The 24,876-nt window shown below is 37.9% G+C and overlaps 1 protein-coding gene across 1 annotated transcript; it reads left to right on the top strand.

The window, feature by feature from the left end:
- The first annotated feature begins 14,244 nt into the window (after window positions 1–14,244).
- LOC122036222 (polyubiquitin-C) lies at window positions 14,245–22,204 on the top strand. The gene is made up of 3 exons (XM_042595489.1): window positions 14,245–14,380; window positions 14,822–15,960; window positions 20,882–22,204. Exons 2-3 carry the CDS (start codon window positions 14,822–14,824, stop codon window positions 22,026–22,028), a joined length of 2,286 nt encoding a protein of 761 aa, XP_042451423.1. The 5' UTR covers window positions 14,245–14,380; the 3' UTR covers window positions 22,029–22,204.
- Window positions 22,205–24,876: the final 2,672 nt, after the last annotated feature.

Below are 24,876 nucleotides of genomic sequence, written 5' to 3'. Positions count from 1 at the left end.
AAAGGTAAACACGATTCAATAAATGCTTCCTGAAGTGTTTTTATTACATCTTAGAGATGTTGGCTTTAAATATTGTACAACTTCATGATGCAGCTGGTAAAATAGTTTTCTATTTTCTCTTAATCTCACCAAATATTTTATTCCAAATTTCCATTATATTTATTATTATTATATATATATGTATTGTGTATTTTACAGCTCTGAACATTTAAGGCCTCTGAGTGCCACAGCATGCATTGATGGAGAAGACTTCAAAGCAAGCTCATAGCCATTTAAGTCTCCCTCTGCAATCTGCATCCATGTATACTCTGTCACTCATACATGTTTCTTGTATCTATTTTGTTAACGAGATGTTATTTATATTAAAATTAATTTTTATGATAATTTTTGTGTAATGAATAAACAAAAAGTGTGTTCGGCTGTTGCAAAATGTTAAGTCTACTGCTCTATCTGGTTTTGGATTTGTCTAGTTCATAGTCATGTACTTGGGAACAAAAGTCAAAAGGATGTTACTTTCTTTTCGTTTCTATATGCTTTTTCTTGATTATCTTGCCCATTTGTTTTGTTCTTTGTGAGAGTCAAACCAAAAAGTTATGTCATGCAACCTTTTACCATTTTAAAATACTATAAATTCTCCAATGAGTTCATTGGGAAAATAGAAAGATCATGGCCTTCATAGATCGGATCCCAATATTGATTTTTCTTTTTTCTTTTTTCTTTTTTTTTTCATGTGTAAATATTTTTTTTAACAACTTTGAAATACAAACAAAAGATAATTCTATTTAAACGGTTTAATATAACTTTTTGGGTGCAATTCAAGATTGCAAGAGGCTTGAAGTCTTCTACTTCTTAAAAACCTTGTATTCACAGGCCTTGATATTGCTAAAGAACTGGATGAAACAAGCTAAGGGCTTTCCTACGTAGCCAACAGATTTGACTAACAGAAAGCTGCATCAAGTCAAGAAGAGTATATTACAATTAAAGAGTCGTCTGGAAAGTCAAGCATGGCTTCTGTGGCACAGAGAAGGAATTCCAATCCCAATTCTGATAGTCTTCATTCAAAAGTATGCATTCAGCAACTTTGAAGTGGCTGTAAAATAACTGCTTTGTGCCTACAAAAATCTGTCCATGCAAATACAGCACAGACCTCTTTGAATTCAAAGTTTTATGGCCATATTTGAGCCAGAAAGGAAAACAAAAAACAAAGATTCATTATTATATATACTTGAGCACAGTGTTTATTGATCAATCACACAACTCATCAATATGCCAATTCAGCTTTCAGCAAAAACCAAATTGCAATAAATGGTTCCTGGTTAGCTGATGTTTAGGCTGTAGACTTGACATTGAGGGAATTAAGTTGGTGAAATTAGTGTTAGGAACACTTGGGTCAGTCTATCTCACAGACAAGTCTTACTCTGAGACTGAGAGATCATGATTAGTTGTTCAGGACCTTAAAAGACAAAAAAATCAGCAAAATGTTTTCAGCTGCGTATCTTCTCTTGTGTGATGTGCATGCACAAACACTAAAACCATAAACCATTACAACCCGATATCAGAAGTAGCCATGAATTAATTCCTTCCTCTCTATAATAACAAGCAGCTGCACAATAAGATTTGTATGTAACTGATCTCAAATACTCGACACTAAAAATGCTTTCTGTTGTAAAAAAACGACAACAATAAAACTCTTTACTGAGTTAGCATCCAAAGTAGATCTTTATGCACAAGATTAACGTGATAATTAACTTTAAAAAAAAAATCTTAGAAATTCAGATAGATTGTGATACTAAATTGTCATGCGTGCTTTATCGGAACGGTAAAAACTATCCGTTTCAGATGAAATGGCATTTAAATCGCAGTTGTTTTATTGCTTGTTTGTCATGCATTAGAGTAGATGATGTATTCTAATCTCTCTTCTTATTTTTTTAAAACTGATATGAGGGTAAAAATTGACAAAATGAAGGGCTTTTGAGAAGCTTCAAATTTTGCATTCTAAGTTGAAGGATGACTTCAAAAATTAGGAAACTAATAGATTGGTAAGAGCAATGAAAATTCTCAAGTTAATTAGCTGATTGAACTTGACCGTTTACAATTTACATTTCTGCAAGCTGCTGTTAATCTTACAAAACTGAAAGGAAAGCAAATTAAAGGTTTAAATCGAGACATCTCAAGATGCTCTTTCCACAAATCTATAAAGATAACTCAAGAAAAGAAATGTGTCATTGACGACTAGGTATGTTTCTGTTCGGTGAGATTAAACATTCATATAGTGATTCATATTTCACACAGACTTTCTTCACTTAATTTCCAATTTAAAATACTTCAAAAATCGAAATTAGGCTATAGTCTATGACTGTAACTAATGTTTATGTTGTAGACTTGCCATTTGCAGATTTATTGAAGGAATTAAATTGGTGAAATTAGTGTTAGGAACACTTGCAGGGGCAGTCTATCCCACGGACAACTTTTACTCTGAGACTGAGAGATTACGATTTTAAGACCTTAATAGACAAAATTTTCAGCAAAATTTTTTCAGTTGCATATCTTCTCTTCTGTGATGTGCATGCACAAACCCTAAAACCCTAAACCATTACAAACCGATAGAAGTAGCCATGAATGCATGCCTTCCTCTCTATACTAACAAGTTCTCCCACGTGGTCTAGAAGACGAGGATCACGTTGAGCCTGATCTTGAATCATACAAATCAATGTTGGACAAATCTAGGATTAGACCGAGCCCAAGGAAATGATGATCTCTCGACATTAGGCTCACGTTGTTCCTTGATCGTAACCAAGTTTGGACACGATATGTACATTATCCTAACTCGGCCCTTTCAAGTGGTTGCAGGTTACAGATATCCAAATAGCCTAGGTCCATCAGTCGAGTTTAATCAAACCCACTAATCGACCTAAACAGGTGTGATTGAATTAGTCCTGTGAATTTTTAAGGTTGTAAGGAGTCCAATGATACTCTCCATTGTTTATTTTGGGCTATCCGGAGGTGCCATAATGTTACTGACGTAAGGGAAGAAATCTCTTGGTGCGATATTTGAATAGAGATTGCAGAGAAAGCGTAGGAAGAGGAATTTAGATCCTCTGATCCGCAATCCTTGGTCTCCTACTAGTCCCTTCCGACATTTGCACGTCGGATCGCTGTCGGAATCTGACCAAAATTGACTGCGATCTCTCATGAGTTTACTTTCCTACCTAGGTTATAGTTTTGGTCGAACTAGACGACTGGAGGCCGCTAGCGATTGGGCAAATTGTATGATGCCGACAAGTTGGTGGCCCGCCCACCACCGACGGCCTCCAGCCGCTTGGCTCGACCCAAACCATAACCTAGGTGAGAGGTGAACTCAGGGGAGATCACAATCAATTTTGGTCGGATTTCGACCACGATCCGACATGCAAATGACTGAAGGGACCAGAGATTACGGACCAAGGGATCTACTCTCTAGGAAGAGGAGGGATTCATCAATAAAGAGGAGTTGCCTCTAGGTTTAAACGAAAATAAATTTTTATTTGAATCAAAAGTAAACTTAACATATCATATCTTCTTTATTACAAGAGCTCGGACTCTTATTTAAATAATCTAAGAATAAGAAAAGTCACAAAAGAAAAAAACTAATCTTTAAAATAATAAAATCTAAACTAACTTTAAACAAATTAATCATAAAAAATAAATTTTATATTAATTTTTAGTAAAGAAAACTAATTCTAAAAATTTAAAACAAATAAAAGAAAAGGTAAAAAATCAAATCTAGAGTTTTTGAGACCCGGTTCATGTGAACCATGACGCCGCAATATGGTCGTTTCCTTGGACACAGTTTGGCCATGTCGGGCATTGGGAAGCCGATTTCACCTCGTCCGAACTCTAAATAGAGCACAGCCACGCCAAAAAACCATGAGCAAGTCATCTTCCTTGTCGGTTGTCTTAAGACTGTAAATAAACCAAGCGTTCGTTAACAACCTTAGTTTTCGGCTTGGTAAGAGCTTATTTATGTTTGTTCAATATACACAAGATTAATTAAACAAATAAATTTGAACAGCTCGTTAAGTTAAACAAACAAGCTTGAATACATATGTGTTCAGCTTGTTAACGTTCGTGAACAACATTCGTGAACAATATTAGTAAACAACGTTCATGAACAATGTTCACGAACCATATTCATTAATAAAATTCTTTTCAATATGCTAAATAAATAAATAAATACATAAATTCAAATTATCAAGGTCAATAATCAATCAAACAACTAAAAATTTTAAATAATAAAACAAGTTTAAATTGAGATCTAAATGAACCAAGCTTAAATCAAGCTCAAGCCAAACTTGAATTGAGAGCTCAATAACATCTAAACGAACCAAGTTCAAGTCAAGTTTCAAACAAGCTCAAGCTCATAAACAATAAACCAAGCAAAGCTTGAACAATCATTTCAAAAGATTAGTTCATTTTAAGCTTATCTCGGCTCGGCTTGGTTATCTTATCAAACAAGCTTGAACACCCCAAAGCTTGACTCGGCTCAGCTTGTTTATAGCCCTACTTGTCTCAATCATCCTTCTTCGAGGTTCAAAAGGGAGCCTAGTAGTTTGTTTTCTTCTAGTCACAACTCGGAAGGGAACATGGTCATGTTGGATGATATGAGATTATTATGTCCCTGGATGCTCTTGTATCAGACACCCCAGGTTGAAAAGAACTCGTCCTTAAGTTAAAAATAGCTTCTTCAACATCCATATTCTCTTTTTTCTTCACATTATCTTTTGATACGGTATGAACTGCATCTTCAAATAAAACCAAAATCTCACAATCATCACCATAAAGTACATCGTCATATGCTGGCTCGCTAGTTGACTCGACCTCATTTTTATCGTAAATTGGATCATCGACTATTTTGATCTTGTCCTTCATATCTTTCTCAAGAAATTTTTTATCCAAATTAAAATAAAAACTTACAACCTTTAAAATCTCAAACACTATGAGCATTGTGTGAGAATTTCTTAGCTAGAAATTGTCTGTCATGATCTCAACCATATACCTCACGATCTTCAAGATTTGCACTGCTAGATGCTGAGATAACTCCGTGACTTGTCTCTGTATATCTTCGATGAGCTCGTAGGGTATGCTTCGATCCTGGTATGAGACATTCTCAGTCAGAACCTATCTTTCACGACCAAGATGATTATCCATGGATCTATGCCTCTGATGTCAACTGAAGCAAGGGAAGAAATCTCTTAGTGCAACGCTTGAATTAGAGGTTTGCATAGAAATACATAGAAAAATAATTCATAAACAAAGAGGAGTTGTCTCTAGGTTTAAACGAAAATATTTTTTATTCAAATCAGAACCAAACTCATCACCAACATCAACATTAACATACTTTTACAAGAGCCCTAACCCTTATTTAAATAGCCTAAGAAATAAGAAAAAGTCGCAAGTCACAACAAAAAAAGAAAAGGTAAAAAGAACTAATGTTAAAAAAAATCTAAACTAACTTTAAGAAAACAAAATTAATCCTAAAAAAGAGATAAAATCTAAATTCATTTTTAGAAAAAAAAAACTAATTCTAAAAATTTGAAATAAATAAAAGAAAAGTTAAAAGATTAAATCTAGAGTTTTGGAGACTCAGTTCACGTGAACCAGGATGCTGCAACACGATCGTTCCCTTAGGCACAACTTGGCTATGTTGGCCACTGGAAAGTCGATTCTGCCTTGTTTGGACTCCTAGTAGAGCACAATCACGTTAGGAGGCCACGAACAAGTCATCTTTCTTATTAGTAGTCTCGATTGTCCTTCTTCAACGCCCAAAAGTGAGCCTAGTTGCCTTGTTTTCTTCTCATCACAACTCTGAAGGGAACATGACCATATTGGATAATATGAGATGATTGTGTTTCTCGATACTCCTGCATCAGATGCCCCAAGTTGAAAAGAACTCGTCCTCAAGTTAAAAATAGCTTCTTCAACATACATAGTCTCCCTTTCTTTCACATTGCCTTTCGATATGGCATGAACCGCATCTTCAAATAAAACCAAAATTTCACAATCATCACTATAAAGTCTCTCGTCATATACTAGCTCACTAGTTAACTCGGTCTCGTCTTTATCGTAAATTGAATCACTAACTATTTTGATATTGTCGTTCATATCTTTCTCAAGAAAAATTTTATCCAAAGTAAAATTAAAATACTTATGACCTTTAAGATCTCATGCACTATGATCATAGTGTAAGACTTCCTCAGCCAGAAACTGCTTGTCATGATCTCAACAACGTACCTCACAATTTTCAAGATCTTGCACCACGCCCCCGGGCAAAGCGCAGACGGTGGGCGCATGACATTTCTGGCGTAATGGTCAGGGGTCTATTCTCAGGAATTAATGACCTAGGGGTTACCACACTATGTACATATGGCCTTTGTACCTGCATTTACCTCCCTCCATATCCGTGGAACCGGTACTAGGGGTCGCTAAGGTAGCGGATCTACTTTTTTTTTTTAAGATTTTGCACCAACCCCCAGGGCGCAGCACAAATGGTGGGCACATTACATTTCTGATGTAATGGTCTAGGGTCAATTTTCATAAACTAACGACCTGTGTTTATCCCACAATACGCATAACACCAGTGTACCTGTATTTATCTCCCTCTATATCCGTAGGGATGATACTATGGGAGCTATTAATGTAGCGGATCTATATTTATTTTTCATGATCTTGCACTGCTAGACGTTGGGATAACTCTGTGACTTGTCTCTGTAGATCTTCAATGAGCTCGTAGGTATGTTTCAATTCTAGTGTAAGACTTCCTCAATTGGAACCTATCTTTCATGACCATGATCGCAACCACAATAATAATCCATGGATCTAAGACTCTAAAATCAACTGACGTAGGGGAAGAAATTTTGGTTGCGACATTTGAATAGAGGTTACAGAAAAAGTGTAGGAAGAGGGCAGATTCGCTAATGAAGAGGAGTTGTCTCTTGGTTTAAATAAAAATAATTTTTTATTCAAATCAAAACTAAACTCAACATCTTATTTTTTTAAAAGAGCTCTAACTCTCTAACTCTTATTTAAATAACCTAAGAAATAAGAAAAAATCGTAATAGAAAAAGAAAGAATTAAAAGAACTAATCTTTTAAAAAATAAGAACATTAATCTTAAAAAACTTATATATTATTTTTCTGGAAAATAAAACTAATTTTAAAAATAGTCAAAAGACCAAATTTAAAGTTTTGGAGACCAAATTGTAAACTAAGATGTCACAACATGGTCGTTCCCTTAGGCACGGCTTGACCGTGTTGGCCACTGGAAAGCTGATTCCGCCTCATTTGGACTCCAAATATAGCACAATCACGTCAGGAGGCCACGGGCAAATCATTTGCTTTGTCGATAGTCTCGATCATCCTTTTTCAACGCCCAAAAGGGAGCCTAGTTGCCTTGTTTTCTTCTTGTCACAACTCTAAAGTGAACATGGCCGTGTTAGATAATATGAGATAATTGTGTCCCTAGATATTCCTGCATCAGATGCCCCAAGTTGAAAAGAACTCGTCCTCGAGTTCAAAATAGCTTCTTCAACATTTATAGTCTCCCTTTTCTTCACACTGTCTTTCAATACGGCATGAACCACATCTTCAAATAAGACCAAAATCTCACAATCATCATCATAAAGTACCTTGTCATATACTGGCTCACTAGTTGACTCGGTCTCGTCTTCATTGTAAATTGAATTAATGACTATTTCGATCTTGTCGTTCATATCTTTCTCAAGAAAAATTTTATTCAAATTAAAATAAAAAAACTTACGGCCTTTAAGATCTCAGACACTATAATCATAGTGTGAGATTTCCTCAGTCGGAAATTGTCTGTCATGATCTTGACCGCATACCTCACGATCTTCAAGATCTTGCGTTGCTAGACACTGGGATAACTTCGTGACTTGTCTATGTAGATCATCAATGAGCTCATAGGGTATGTTTCGATCCTGGTGTGAGACTTCCTTAGCTGGAACCTGTCTTTCATGATCATGACCACAACCACAATGATAATCTATTGATCTAAGGCTCTGATACCAACTGACGTAGAGGAAGAAATCCTGGATGCGATGTTTGAATAAAGGTCATAGAAAAAGCGTAGGAAGAGGAGGATTCACTAATGAAAATAAGTTGTCTCTAAGTTAATTTAAATGAAAATACTTTTTTTACTCAAATCAAAACTAAACTCAATATATTATTGTTGACGAGTGGCTCATATTTGGATGAAGGGATGTCATGGAAGAAAAATCTGTTAAGATTTTTCATAATAAAATTCTGTTAAGATTTTATATAACAGAATTTTGTTATGTTTTTCATAACAAATTCTGTTACGTTTTTACCGGGTCTGGGGTTTAGCAGTATTTATAGGGATCATTGTAAACCCATTGTAGATCAGACAACACAAGAATCATTAGATGTGATTCTCTTGTGTAGAAGAGAATTCTAATAAGGCTTCGGCCGTTTTGTGGAGTAGGCAAGTCGCCGAACCACGGTAACTCTTTTTCTTTCTCTTTTTCTTCTCCTTCCTGGTGTTTGCTCTCTTTTGTGCGTCTTTGTCTTGTTGTTCCACGCGATCTCTTTTCTCTCTTCCTCTTCTTCCGCGGTTCAGAAAGGTTGAGAGGTATTGCCCTCTCTTTGCACAACAATTGGTATCAGAGCTCCAGGTTTTTGGCAGATTTCTTCAACATGTCGGGGACGACTTCTGCGAAGTTTGATATGGTGAAGTTTGACGGAACCGGAAACTTTGGATTATGGCAGAGAAGGGTCAAGGACTTGTTGGTGCAACAAGGCATGGTGAAGGCGCTAGGAGAAAGAAAACCGGAAAGCATGGAGAAATCAGATTGGGAAGAACTTCAGGCGAAGGCAATAGCAACAATCAGGCTTTGTCTTACGGATGACGTGACGTACCATGTCATGGACGAGGAGTCACCGGTGACAGTTTGGCAAAAGCTGGAAAGCCGGTACATGTCAAAATCATTGACAAACAAGCTGTATCTCAAGCAGAAATTATTCGGGCTGAAGATGACAGAAGGAACCGATCTGAGCCAGCACATCAACGTATTCAACCAGATTGTAAGTGATCTGAAGCGGATTGATGTGAAGATCGAAGACGAAGACAAGGCGCTGATGTTGTTGAATTCTCTACCTTCATCTTCTACGTACGAGAATTTGGTTACTACTTTGATGTGGGGTAAGGAAACTCTCAAATTGGAGGAGATCACAAGTGCGTTGCTAGGTTTTCACCAAAGGAAGAAAACAAGCGATGAAATTTCTCAAGGAGAAGGACTTGTGGTAAATAGCAACCAAGAGCGTGGTAGGAGCAAATCTCGACATGGATATGACAACAACAACAAGACTCGTTCTAAGTCGAGAAGGAAGAAGGTGATCACGTGCTACAAATGTGGAGGTAAAGGTCATATCAAGAGAAATTGTCCAGAGATAAAGATATATGTTGCAGAGAACAAAAGTAGTTCGGCAAAGTCTGCAAACATAGTTGAAGAAGAAAATTCAGAAAGCGGTGATGGAGATATGCTATCAGTTATGTCAAGTTCGGAGCAGCTGACGGATGCATGGATTTTAGACTCTGCATGTTCATATCACATGACTCCAAACAAGGATTGGTTTAACACCTATAGGGCAGTGGATTCTGGTTCAGTGTTGATGGGAAACGATGCATCGTGCAAGGTTATCGGCATAGGGAATGTCAGAATCAAGATGTTTGATGGTGTGATCAGAACTTTATGTGATGTCAGATATATACCAGAGCTAAGGAAGAACTTGATCTCACTAGGCACACTGGATGATATTGGTTGTAATTACAAATCAGTGAGCGGGGTGATGAAAGTCAGCAAGGGAGCTCTGACGGTAATGAAAGGACAAAAGGTAGCAGGAAACATCTACAAGTTGATAGGGACTACAGTGGTAGGTGGAGTCGCCTCGGTGGAGTCTGAATCAGATAGTACTGTCTTGTGGCATATGCGGCTAGGGCATATGGGTGAACGTGAGATGCTAGAACTTCACAAGAGAAATTTGTTGAAGGGTGTCAAAACGTGCAAGCTTGAATTCTGCAAATTCTGTGTTCTTGGGAAACAGAGCAAAGTGCAATTTAAGACGGCAACAAACAAGACGGAGGGGATTCTGGACTACGTACATACGGATCTCTGGGGACCGGCCAGTGTAGCATCACGTGGAGGGCACTTATATTTTATGAGTTTTACTGATGATTTCTCACGAAAGGTATGGGTATACTTTATGCGTCACAAGTCAGAAACTTTTGCAAAGTTTAAATTGTGGAAAACTGAAGTAGAGAACCAGACCGGAAGGAAGATCAAATGCCTTAGGTCAGATAATGGGACCGAGTACACAGAATCAAAGCTTCAGGAATTCTGTGAGCAACATGGGATAATGAGGCACTTCTCGGTTCGCAGGACACCTCAGCAAAATGGGGTAGCGGAAAGGTTGAACAGGACAAGCTAAATGCAGAGCTTGCAAAGAATTTCTGGGCGGAAGCAGTTAACATGGCATGTTATCTCATTAATAGATCACCAAGGGCAGCACTAGAAGGCAAAGTATCAGAGGAAGTATGGACAGGGAATCAAGTAGAATACTCTCATCTTCGAGTTTTTGGATGTCCAGCCTATATGCACATATCTAGTTAGGAAAGATCAAAGCTGAATGCAAAGTCAAAGCAATGCATTTTTCTGGGCTATCAGAAAGGAGTTAAAGGCTTCAAGCTTTGGGATCCTAAGGCAAACAAGGTGGTGATCAGCAGAGATGTGGTGTTTGACGAGAAAGCTATGTTACAACGTACTCAAGAAGAAGGAAAGGAAACACCACAAAGCAACAAAGAGAAAGATATTGTGCAGGTGGAGCTAGAGACTCATGACTTCGATGATTCTAGCTCAGAGCACATGGAGCATCGCACTATAGCTAGTGGTAGAACGAGACGAGTCGTAAAACCACCCACTAGATACGGATTCGAAGACTTGGTATCTTATGCACTTACCACTAGTAGCGGAGACCCTACATCTTTTCAGGAGGCAATACATAGCTCTGAGAAGGACAGGTGGACGGGTGCTATGGCAGAGGAGATGGAGTCGTTGCATAAGAACCAAACGTGAGATCTAGTGGAACTTCCTGAAGGAGAGAAAGCTATAGGGTGCAAGTGGATATTCAAGAAGAAAGAAGCAATGTCAGAGGGAGAAGAAGTGAAGTTTAAGGCTCGGTTGGTAGCAAAGGGGTATTCACAAAGAAAGGGGATTGACTATGAAGAAATTTTCTCTCCAGTGGTAAGACATACGTCAATTAGAGCGGTATTGGCTTTGGTGGCACATCACGATTTGTATTTGGAGCAAATGGATGTGAAGACGGCATTTCTTCATGGAAATTTGGAGGAGCAGATTTTTATGTCACAACCTGAGGGATTTAGTCAGTCTGAACAAGAGCAGTTGGTTTGTAAGTTGAAGAAATCGCTCTATGGACTGAAACAATCTCCTAGGCAATGGTACAAACGTTTTGATTCATACATGATTCAAAACGGATATAGGAGATGCGAGTATGACTGCTGCATATATGTGAAGGGCCTTGAAGATGAATCACTGATTTTCTTACTACTATACGTAGATGACATGCTCATTGTTGCGAAGAAGATGAGAGAGGTTGACAAATTGAAGAGGCTACTGAGCAAGGAATTTGACATGAAAGATTTGGGAGAGGCCAAGAAGATTCTTGGGATGGAGATTCACAGGAATAGAGTTGCAGGGAGATTATGGTTGTCTCAACGTAGCTATGTGGAGAAGGTGTTGGATAGGTTCAACATGAAGAATGCAAAGTCGGTGAGCACACCCCTGGCGCATCACTTCAAGTTATCCAGTACACAGTGTCCAAAGACGGATGACGAGATCCAATGAACCGGAACCGGCCCGGCAACTTGCCGGGCCGGTTCCGGTTCGACTCGGCGAACCGGGTCAACGGAACCGGGTCAACGGGCAACCGGCCCGTTGACCCGGTTACGGGCCCGGGCCGGGTCCGGGCCAGACCCTGGCCGTGTCCGGGACAGACCCGGGCCGGGTCCGGGCCAGACCCGGGCCTGGTCCGGGCCAGATTCGGCCGGAGGTCGGGTCTAGTGGCAGGAGGACCTATTTATTGAAAATTTATGATTCAATCTATTGTTGCATTGTCTACTACGGAGTCCGAATACATGGTAGCAGCTGAAGTAGCAAAGGAAGCTTTATGGCTTACAGGGTTGGTCAGAGAACTCGGTGTTCAGCAAGGTGGAGTCAAGTTGTTATGCGATAGTCGAGTGCTATCTATTTGGCGAAGAATCGTGTATCATGCGAGAACCAAACACATTGATGTGAGGTTTCACAAGATCGAGAGTTGATTGCTTCCGGGAAATTCAACTTGAGAAGGTTCACACTGCAGACAATGCCGCAGATATGCTGACAAAGCCAGTGACCACGGAGAAGTTTAAGCATTGCTTGAACTTGATCCATATCTCTAGATGCTAGAGGAAGGAAGCCCAGACCCAGAGATCCAGATGGAGTTTTGTCCAGATATTCGTATTCTTCGAAGGGGTGAATATTCGCCAAGGTGGAGATTGTTGACGAGTGGCTCATATTTGGATGAAGGGATGTCATGGAAGAAAAATCTGTTAAGATTTTTCGTAATAAAATTCTGTTAAGATTTTATATAACAGAATTTTGTTATGTTTTTCATAACAAATTCTGTTACGTTTTTACCGGGTCTGGGGGTTTAGCAGTATTTATAGGGATCATTGTAAACCCATTGTAGATCAGACAACACAAGAATCATTAGATGTGATTCTCTTGTGTAGAAGAGAATTCTAATAAAGCTTCGGCCGTTTTGTGGAGTAGGCAAGTCGCCGAACCACGGTAACTCTTTTTCTTTCTCTTCTTCTTCTCCTTCCTGGTGTTTGCTCTCTTTTGTGCGTCTTTGTCTTGTTGTTCCGCGCGATCTCTTTTCTCTCTTCCTCTTCTTCCGCAGTTCAGAAAGGTTGAGAGGTATTGCCCTCTCTTTGCACAACAATTATGAACATATTTTTTTTCACAAGAGATGTAACTCTTATTTAAAGAACATAAGAAATAAGAAATAAGAAAAAATCACAATATAAAGAAAATAAAAGGAACTGATCTTTTAAAAATAAGAAAATTAATCCTAAAAAAATCTATATTGATTTTTTTTAAAAAGAAAATTACTTTTAAAATTTTGAAATAAGTAAAAGAAAAGTCAAACGATCAAATCTAGAGTTTTGAGATCCGGTTCACGTGAACCATGACATCACAATATGGTCGTTCTGTTGGGCATGGTTTGGCCGTGTCGGACATTGGAAAGTCGATTCTATTTCATACAGACTCCAAATAGAACACAAATACATCAAGCGGCAACAAGTAAATCATCTTCCTTATCGATAGCCTTGATCATCCTTCTTCAAGGTCCAAAAGGGTGCCTAATAATCTCGTTTTCTTCTCGTCACAACTGGGAAGGGAATATGGCCACGTTGGATGATATGAAATGATTGTGTCCCTGGATACTCATGTATCAATTATACTAACTTTCAGTTAGAACGTAGACCTCGTGTTAGAAGATCAACACTATCATAAATCTGGTTCGGTCTCATATCAACCCAATGTGAATCTGATCTTTCATAGATTAAGATCACGTTGGGACTAATTTGATATCAGATCAGCCCATCTTGGACACAGCTATGATCAGCTTAGACTCATGGTAATGTTGATCTCCCGACATCAGACCACGCTGTTTATTGATCGGAACCCAGATTTGACAAATCACCTAAATCAATAGGTTCTTTGGTTGATTTAGAAATTTACCAAATCTACCCGTATTCAAATAGATGGCGATACCAAATCTTTCATGCGATGATGCTCCCAAAGGAAGATAAAGTAGCCGTCACAAAAGATAAAGTAGTATCACAAGCAAAGGCAAAGTAGCCGTCAAACTCAGGCAATTGAATTATCAAAGAAGCATCCCTCCTTACATTTAAAAGGTTATTAAATCTTCTGACCCAAAAGTGTACCCTCGATTCACAGGGCTGTGTAGGCATGGCCCCACGTGTGTGGAAAGGTAGAGGTGGAGTTGGGAAGTTGCGTACGAAGACACCGCGCACCGGTCGCTTTTGAGATAAGTCTCCTACGACGTCGGCGTCGACGTGTTAGGTAACGCTAGCAGAAGCCTAAAATTGGATAGTGGTAACTTCACCTACGGTGTTTTGTATCCCAAGAATTGCTATAAATTGGAACCATTGGCAGCCTTTCAAATCGCCAATTCTATTCAATCTCCTTTAATCGCTAGGTTGCGAGTTTTTGCTCCGGTTCAAGGTATTTAACTTTTCTTATTCTTCTTTTTCTTATTCTGATTTTTTTCCTTATTTTCTGATTTCAGATATATTTTTTTCGTCGTTTATTTGGTAGAAATCCTAAACTTTCGTATGGTTTACCGATTTGATCTTTCGTTTTGAATCTTTTATGGGCTAATTTTGTTACCGATCTAGTTTTTCCTTTTGAATCTTCCTCATAAGGAAAAGTTTCGGAAACATAATTGTTTATATTCGAACACGATCTTCTTATTTTAGGTGTTCTATGAGATTGCTTTTTTCTAGTTTCGATTTTTTGCTTTTGTTTTTGTTCTTATTCTATGATTTGTGGTTTAAGTTGTTGATGATTTTACTGTAAATTAATGTTTTTCGAGATCTAGATTGGAAATCGGGAATTGCAGGTTTAGATTTAATTAATTGTGTTCGTTTTTGTTACTTGGATCAGATGCAGATCTTCGTTAAGACCCTCACCGGCAAGACCATCACCCTCGAGGTGGAGTCCTCGGACACGATCGATAACGTAAAGGCGAAGATCCAGGACAAGGAAGGAATCCCTCCCGACCAGCAAAGGCTGATCTTTGCCGGTAAGCAACTCGAGGACGGCCGCACTCTCGCGGATTACAACATCCAAAAGGAGTCGACCCTCCACCTTGTTCTCCGTCTGCGTGGTGGCATGCAGATCTTCGTCAAGACCCTCACCGGCAAGACGATCACGCTCGAGGTCGAATCCTCCGATACGATCGACAACGTCAAGGCGAAGATTCAGGACAAGGAAGGCATCCCTCCGGACCAGCAAAGGTTGATCTTTGCCGGCAAGCAACTGGAGGACGGCCGCACCTTGGCCGATTACAACATACAGAAGGAATCCACCCTCCACCTTGTCCTCCGTCTCCGTGGTGGCATGCAGATCTTCGTCAAAACCTTGACCGGCAAGACCATCACCCTCGAGGTGGAGAGTTCCGACACTATTGACAACGTGAAGGCCAAGATCCAGGACAAGGAGGGCATCCCCCCGGATCAGCAAAGGTTGATCTTCGCCGGCAAACAGCTTGAGGACGGCCGCACCTTGGCCGATTACAACATTCAAAAGGAGTCTACCCTCCACCTCGTGCTCCGCCTCCGCGGCGGCATGCAGATTTTCGTGAAGACCCTCACCGGCAAGACCATCACTCTCGAGGTGGAGAGCTCCGACACCATTGACAACGTGAAGGCGAAGATTCAGGACAAGGAGGGCATCCCTCCGGATCAGCAAAGGCTCATCTTCGCCGGCAAGCAGTTGGAGGATGGCCGCACCCTGGCAGACTACAACATCCAGAAGGAGTCCACCCTTCATTTGGTGCTGAGGCTGAGGGGAGGGATGCAAATCTTCGTGAAGACCCTCACTGGCAAAACGATCACCCTGGAGGTTGAGAGCTCGGACACAATCGACAATGTCAAAGCAAAAATCCAGGACAAGGAGGGGATTCCGCCGGATCAGCAGAGGCTCATCTTCGCTGGGAAGCAGCTGGAGGACGGGCGCACCCTGGCGGATTACAACATTCAAAAGGAGTCCACCCTTCACCTGGTCCTCCGCCTCCGTGGTGGCCAGTGAACTCGTCTTCCTTCCAACGATCACACCTCCGGCTGGGGCTGTGATCAATGTCTCTGTTCTAGTGATATCGTGTGTTATGTAAGTCGTCTTTTATAATAATCCGGTGACGCCGGCCTGTTTCATGTTCAAACTTCAGTGTAATGCAAACTATGTATTAAAGTATAATACTGTTTCTTAATCAAGTATGATAATGATAATAATATGTTCTATATTATTTGTTGGAATTCTCACCAAAGCTCCCGCACTTTGGTTACTTAAATCCTCACCTTCTTGCTTGTGCTTGCCGCTAGAACCTGATTTGCCTTGGTTAAAAATTGAGTCACATTCAATTTATTTTTTCCACAATGTTTAAATACGATGTTTATGGTATTATTTTTATGGAATTAGATTTCAGAAACAATTTTTTTATGAGTAAAAATATATAAGCATGAAAGAAGAGTAATAGACGGACTTAGGAGTGGTTCATGTTTGATCTAGTATCAAGAATTTATAACCATTTATTTTTATTCCTACTATTAAACTACTATCTATACTCTTCTGCAAGTAGTCATCATATGCAAAAATAGGATTAGAATAGGATTCATAAGACTTTGATCTCAAAAGGGATTAATACTTTTAATTTTATCCTATCATGTATATCAAATGAAGAGTTAGAGTAATAAGGACATCCATAGTAAGAACTCTTTGCTCCCACTACAAATATGACAGTAGGATATCCTATCATGTATGACAAATAAGGACATCCATAGTGAGAGGGAGCTTTTTTCTCCATTTGGGAAGGAGCGGCTCCATACTATGGAGCCACTCTTTCACCTTTTTTTTTTAATTTTTTAATTAAAATAAGTTTCTTAATTTAAATATAATATTAGAAGTGTTTTTTAAATTAGGAAAAAGATATATATATGACATGGAGGTTTAAAAAATATGAGATCTATGAAAGAGTTATTAAAAAAAAATTTTACAGTGATAAAATATGTGAGATTTTTTTACTTTTGATGTGACGCGAATGTACAACGAAAGGACTAGGACTATCCATACTCATTGTTGGTTGCTACTCGAAAAACCTAGAGGTTCCACTGTACAAAAATTTTGTACAAAGGTCTGAACCTTTTCCTAGCTACCATGTGTTCTTTTAAATTAAATTTTGGATCGCCTGCGGAACTTAACACGTTTGATCCAAAACTTAATCTATTGGTTCTTTTAAGTTTTGACTTGGGTCTCCTGCGGAACTTAACACGTTCGACCCAAATCGCCTTAAGTTATTAATTCCATTAAATATTAATTTCCATAATCGGTTCCCAGTACTGACGTGGCGAGGCACATGGCCTTCTTGGATATGGGAGCAACCACCACCGACTAGACAAAACCTTTTATAGAAAGCTAATATTTAATTTCCTAAAATAACTTTAGGTTAACCGAAAAGAACAATCAAATCACAAGGAAAAGAAAAAACAAAAGAACACAACATCGAAAAACATATTCGAAATTCTAGAATCGTAAGCCTCTTGTATTTGGTATTATTTCCATAAATAACTAGTATGATGCGGAAAGAAAAATTACTAGTTATACCTTGTAGAAAAACCTCTTGATCTTCTACCGTATTCCTCTTCTAACCTCGGGCATTGTGTGGGCAACGATCTTCCGAGATGAGAAGCCACCAAGCACCTTCTTCTTCTCCTAGCTAGGTTCGGCCAACACAAAGAAGCTTCACCAAGGACGAAGAACAAAACACCAACCAAGCTCCAAGGGATACAAGCTTTCTCTCCTTCTTCTTCTTCTTCTCCAAGTAGTATCCGGCCACCACAAGAACTCCAAGCAAGAGATAAGTTTCGGCCACCACAAAAGAGGAAGAAAGGAAGAGGATGATGATGGTCGGCCATAATAAATTTCAAGGATGAAGAAATTCGGCCACCGCCAATGCTCCAAGGGATGCTAGAAACGAGACTTGCTTTCTCTCCTTCTTCTCCTTCCTTGATCCGGCCACAAACAAGAGCTCCACCAAGAAGATAGGTTTCGGCCAACAAGAGGAGAGGAGAGAAAGAGAAGGGCCGGCCACCATACCAAGGAAAAGAGGGAGAAACATAATAGAGGTTGTTCACCATGAAGGCACCCCTACCCCTTCTTTTATATTCCTTGACTTTGGCAAATAAGGAAATTTATTTATAATAAAATTTCCTTAACTTTCCTTGACAACAATCAATTAAGAAAAAAATTAAATAAATTTTCCTAATTAATTGTATGTGGCCGGCCACCTCATCTAGAACAAATAGGATAATTTTAATCAACAATTAAAACTTCCTTTTTTTTCTTTGGAAATTTTAAAAAATAAAATTTTCTTTTAAAAATCCCTTCATGGTTGATAAAAAGAAATTTCTATAATTTTAATTTTCAACATGTGAATAATTCTTCAGAGAGAAAAAATAAAATATCTTTCCAATCTACAAATAAGGAAAGAGATCTAATCTCTTTCTTTTAATCTTTTTGTAGATCTTTTAAAGAGAGATATTTTAATTTTAATTCTCTGTAATAAATTATATCTTCCACATAATAAAAATTAAAATTAAAATTCTTTTTAATTTAATGGGGCCGGCCACCTAAGCTTGGGTTCAAGCTAGGGCCGGCCACCCAAGCTTGGCTGGGCCTAGCTTGAACCACAAGCTAGCTTGGCCGGCCCCTTTCTCATGGGTATGAAGGTGGGTATAGGTGGGTATAGTACTCTATAAATAAGAGGCTACGATAGGGACCGAGAGGAGGAATTGGTTTTGGTCTCCCGATAAAATTAAGCATCCCGTGTTCGCCCCGAACACACAACTTAATTTTATCAATAATAATTCATTCCACTAGAGAACTATTATTGAACTACCGCACCAATCCCAAATTACATTTTTGGGCTCCTTCTTATTATGAGTGTGTTAGTCTCCCTGTGTTTAAGATATGGAATGTCCACTAATTAAGTGAGTTGCTGACAACTCATTTAATTAATATCTTAGTCCAAGAGTAGTACCACTCAACCTTATTATCATGTCGGACTAAGTCCACCTGCAGGGTTTAACATGACAATCCTTATGAGCTCCTCTTGAGGACATTATCAACCTAGTATCTCTAGGACACAGTTTCCTTTTATAATCAACAACACACACTATAAGTGATACCATTTCCCAACTTATCGGGCTTATTGATTTATCGAACTAAATCTCACCCATTGATAAATTAAAGAAATAAATATCAAATATATGTGCTTGTTATTATATTAGGATTAAGAGCACACACTTCCATAATAACCGAGGTCTTTGTTTCTTTATAAAGTCAGTATAAAAGAAACGACCTCAAATGGTCCTACTCAATACACTCTGAGTGTACTAGTGTAATTATACAGTCAAGATAAACTGATAACTAATTACACTACGACCTTCCAATGGTTTGTTCCTTTCTATTATGGTCGTGAGCTACTGTTTATAATTTATAAGGAACCGATAACATGATCTTCTGTGTGTGACACCACACATCATGTTATCTACAATATAAATTAATTGAGCAACTACATTTATCATAAATGTAGACATTTGACCAATATGATTTTTATTTCTAGATAAATATTTATACCAAAAACTAGGCTTTTAGTATACACTCTAACACTCATATCTTCTTACGACTAAAATGCCTTAAAAAAAAAAAAATCATATGTTACAGCTACTCCTCTATCCTACTCAAACCAATCCACTAAGTAAGATCTCGTATCTATAATAATTATTTTATCACGGAGAAATTACAGTAGAAGGTTGCCTCCTGCATGCTTTATCAGAAGGAATTCAATTGGATAATGAAGCCAACCAATTAAAAAATAATTGAGTTTTTTTATATATATATCTAAAGATTAGAATGATTAGTTTGGCATTTGAAACTGTCGCCTCTTCTAATATTTCTAAATTTTTAGATATGTATTAAATATCTCTTACAAAATTACAATATAAAAGAAGGCATCTAAAAATTATACAAGATCAATAATTAGAAATAAATATAAAAAAAAAACGCGAACAAGCAATGCAATCCTTGTGTTTTTTTTAAAAAAATAATCTTACATTTATTCTAAACCAATTAAAATTCATTGCTTGGCGAAGCATCCGGATCTGACCACGACTCGATCTACGACCTAACGGACAAATCGGCCCAGGGTTAGTCGTCATGAATGACGTCATCGTTAGTCACGAAAGATTTTTTTATTATATTGGATACCCGTTTATTGATTGGGAAACAAGGCTGGACCCCAGCGGGTGTTACTCTGTACAGTCTATCCCAGTATACTGTTATAATTTTGTGGTCTGCCGACAACGACGCGGCAGGTTTAGCTAATTTGACACGGCTCATCTATCTTCCGATATGGCCGGCGGTAACCTGACCGGTTTGTATTCATATCCCAGCCACTGCTATAAATTCCGTCTCTGCCTTGATGAGCCTTATACTAACCATTCCAGAGCCTTTTCGGTCGCTCCTCTTCCATCAAGGTATGCTTTTGCTCCTGCGTACCTTTTGTAGGCTAATTCTTCTCTTTGTTATATCTTTTGTCGATCGAGTTAAATTTTGAGATTTTATTCTCAATATGTTTTTTTTTTGCATTATTTCTTTTTGCGGATTCATCGATTCGATTTTGAATCGCGTTTTGGGGAGGAGTTGGATATTGGTCTGGAGATTTAATGATTTTCCTGATTTGTTATAGTTGGAATTTCTTTTTCTGAAGACTGTTTATTTATATCTTCGATCTGCTATTGATCTGTAGTTTGTAGGATCTTTCTGGTTGTAATAATTCGAGTTTTCTTTTTCGATAAATTATTTTGTTTTGTTCTTCGATCTAGGCTTGGATTTAGGAGTTTCCAATTCGTTTAGATCCCTGCTGATTATTCTTTGTTGCCCCAATCAGATGCAGATCTTTGTTAAAACTCTCACTGGCAAGACCATCACCCTCGAGGTGGAGTCTTCGGACACGATCGATAACGTAAAGGCCAAGATCCAGGACAAAGAGGGAATCCCTCCCGACCAGCAAAGGCTGATCTTTGCCGGTAAGCAACTTGAGGACGGCCGCACCCTCGCGGACTACAACATCCAAAAGGAGTCGACCCTCCACCTCGTGCTCCGGCTTCGGGGCGGCATGCAAATTTTTGTCAAAACCCTAACTGGCAAGACAATCACCCTCGAGGTTGAATCCTCGGATACCATAGACAACGTCAAAGCCAAGATTCAGGACAAGGAAGGCATCCCTCCGGACCAGCAAAGGTTGATCTTTGCCGGCAAGCAACTGGAGGACGGCCGCACCTTGGCTGATTACAATATCCAGAAGGAATCTACCCTCCACCTTGTCCTCCGTCTCCGTGGTGGCATGCAGATCTTCGTCAAAACCTTGACCGGCAAGACCATCACCCTCGAGGTGGAGAGCTCCGACACTATTGACAATGTAAAGGCCAAGATCCAGGACAAGGAAGGCATCCCTCCGGATCAGCAAAGGTTGATCTTTGCCGGCAAACAGCTTGAGGACGGCCGCACCTTGGCTGATTACAACATCCAGAAGGAGTCTACCCTCCACCTCGTGCTCCGTCTCCGCGGTGGCATGCAGATTTTCGTGAAGACCCTCACTGGCAAGACCATCACTCTCGAGGTGGAGAGCTCCGACACCATTGACAATGTGAAGGCGAAGATTCAGGACAAAGAGGGCATCCCTCCGGATCAGCAAAGGCTCATCTTCGCCGGCAAGCAGTTGGAGGACGGCCGCACCCTGGCAGACTACAACATTCAGAAGGAGTCCACCCTTCACTTGGTGCTGAGGCTGAGGGGAGGGATGCAAATTTTTGTTAAAACTCTCACCGGGAAGACCATCACTCTGGAGGTAGAGAGCTCCGACACAATCGATAACGTCAAAGCTAAAATCCAAGATAAGGAGGGGATTCCGCCGGATCAGCAGAGGCTCATCTTCGCTGGGAAGCAGCTGGAAGACGGCCGCACCCTGGCAGACTACAACATTCAAAAGGAGTCCACCCTTCACCTGGTCCTTCGCCTCCGTGGTGGTCAGTGAGAAGCTCTGCTTCATTTGTTGTCATGGAGTTTTATTCTAGTCGTTTGGGAGTCCAAAGTTGATGAAGTGACATGTTGCCTTTTATTGTCGTCCGCTACTCTTACGTTTGGTTCAAACCACTATAATGACTTGCTTTTTAATTAGTATAATGCAATTCTGCAACTATGTTTTCTGTTTGTTCTTCTGTGGCTTTTGTATTTGTGGTTTTTGGCTCGTGTTGAAATTGTACTCGATTTTCATGTGATCCAATATTTGGTGAAAATATTGGCATCATGCCAATATCATTTATTTTAAAATTTGCTTTTAAATATTGATGTCGGATTAAGAAGTATCTTATTCTGAAATATAATCTTGATCTTATTTGGGTATTACTTGAAGCCTAGGAAGAGGAAATGTAGACATTTTAAGTTGCATTTGCAGCTTTCAAGCTTAATTCTAATGCACTTGAACTTGCAAGGTATTTGCAGACAGCCACCAGCCACTTGCTTTCCAATTAGCAAATGAACTATTTGGAGCCATCTAATTGCTAGCTATGGCCAAAAACAAACTCGCACAATGAACAACTAGGACCTTAGTGCAAGGGACCATGTGAGTTTAAGTAGTGCAAGGGATCATGTGAGTTTACTCAAAAACTAACTCGATTCTTCTTGGGTTGGTTTATTTGCTTAACAAAAATTGTACCATGGAAAATCATGATCGACGCAAAAAAAAAAAAAAAGTTTTCCTCTTTATCCAATACTCCATCGATAATATAATTCTATTAAATAGACTATATCGTTTGATATATTATAGGATGCCAAAATTATTCCAAATAATATAGAAATCTTTTATTTTTGACTTATTTTGTATGTTTATTAAGATTTCATATGATTCATGATTTGCAATTTACCGAAATGTTTTTTTTGATAGATTTACAACTTTAGACCATCTAATATTTTTATTTATTATAATTGATTTATGATTTATTTTAAAACTAAATTTTGTACCGTATCTAATTATCCTATTAGTAAATTAATTTTGACCAATTTAGGAGATTATGATATTATTAATAGATTTAGTTGGATATATAGAAAACTTTCTTATTATCATAGTGGGTCCTTAAAAAAATAGAATTTGTATCGAATGAAGTATATATTTCGATTTTCATGGGCTCGAACTTTGACCCGTAAATGTAAAAGTTTAGCACGTAATTTTTTGCAAAAATTAAGTTCGACATTATTAGAAGAATTCTTTACGGAAGAAGAATAAGTTTTTTTTATTTTTTCAAAAATATATATATATTTTTTATATGTTTCATATAGAGAACGTATTTAATATTTGGATATTATCTGTATCAAATACATGATAAATTGTTTATTAATCATGACATAATACGATACCCCTTGAGCTATTCCGGGCTGGCATCATAAGTTCAACTCATTTCATTTTCAGTTCACTGAATTCCGTTAGGTCTAGGCATTATAATTGAAATAAGTCTCATCTCATCCTAACGGTATATTTGAGTTTGATCCAGCCGCTAATTTGTTGCAGACAACTTTTATAATTAATTTTGATATAATATTCTTATATTAGTTATTGATTCAGTTAATTGAATATAACAATTTTTTTTTTGCAAATTGCTTTCCCCCGCACCTCCTCCACTTCCCCTCTCTCCCCCGCCAAAAAGACGCATGTACGCCCTCCACCTCCCCTTTTTGTTTTTTTGTTTTTTTGTTTTTATTTTATTTTTAATTTTTTTTAACTCATACTTATATATATTTTTAATTTTTAATTTTTAATTAATTTTAATTTTTTATTAATTTTATTTTAAATTTTTTTTATTCATACTTATATATTTTAAAATTTTTTTTAATTTCATTTTTAAAATTAATTTTATTTTTAATTTTTTTCATTCATACTTATATATTTTAAAATTTTTATTTAGTTTATATATTTTAAAACTTTTATTTAGTTTAAAATTTTAATCAATTTTATTTATTATTTTTCATTAATATTTATATATATTTTTAATTTTATTTAATTTTATTTAGTTTTATTTTTTAATTAATTTTGTTTATTATTTTTTCATTAATACTTATATTTTTTTATTTTTTTTTAATTTTTATTTAGTTTTATTTTTAATTAATTTTATTTATTATTTTTTAAATTTTTAAATATTTATTTAATTTTATTTCTTTAATCAATTTTGTTTATTATTTTTTTATCAAATTTTTTAATTTTTTTTTATTTTATATAATTTTTAAATTACTCCCTTCCTTTAAATTACATTCCTAATTTGACACTTAAATTACCCGCATCCAACTATTAACATATATCATAATCTTTTCTCCCTTTAAATCATCCCTCCCTCCAACCATTGACATATAACACATGTCAGAATCTCTCACCTTCTTTAAATTACCCATCATCCAACCATTGACACCTGTCAAAACACTCACTCCATTTAAATTCGTCATTCTTCAACCATTGACACCTGTCAAAACCCCCCCTCCCTTTAAATTACCTCACTTCTAACCTTTGACACATGTCAAAATCTTTTATCCCTTTAAATGACCCCCCTTCCAACCCTTGACACTTGTCAAAATCTCTCATAACTTTAAATGGTCCCCCTTTCAACACTTGACACATGTCAGAACCTCCTCTCCCCTTAAATTACCCACCCTTAAACTCTTGACACATGTCAGAACCTCCCCTCCCCTTAAATTACCCACCTTTCAACTTTTGACACGTGTCAAAACATCTCCCTTTAAATCCTCCTCTCACACTTCATTTTTAGTCACTCTTCATTCACACCTCCCTTCACTGATATCTCCCTCTCAGCTTCTCCTTCTCTCTTCCTGAAAATATG

Source organism: Zingiber officinale, unplaced genomic scaffold (assembly GCF_018446385.1).
Source record: "Zingiber officinale cultivar Zhangliang unplaced genomic scaffold, Zo_v1.1 ctg134, whole genome shotgun sequence".
Lineage (NCBI taxonomy): Eukaryota > Viridiplantae > Streptophyta > Magnoliopsida > Zingiberales > Zingiberaceae > Zingiber > Zingiber officinale.
Note: the sequence above shows the minus strand (reverse complement) of the source record. Positions and strands in the feature narration are given on the sequence as shown.

Excerpts from the sequence above, each read along its gene's own strand:
- LOC122036222 (XM_042595489.1), top strand. The coding sequence starts at position 14,822 with ATGCAGATCTTCGTTAAGACCCTCACCGGCAAGACCATCACCCTCGAG. Across the intron at positions 15,961-20,881 it reads GTCCTCCGCCTCCGTGGTGG|GATGCAGATCTTTGTTAAAA; the intron begins CCAGTGAACTCG and ends TTGCCCCAATCA.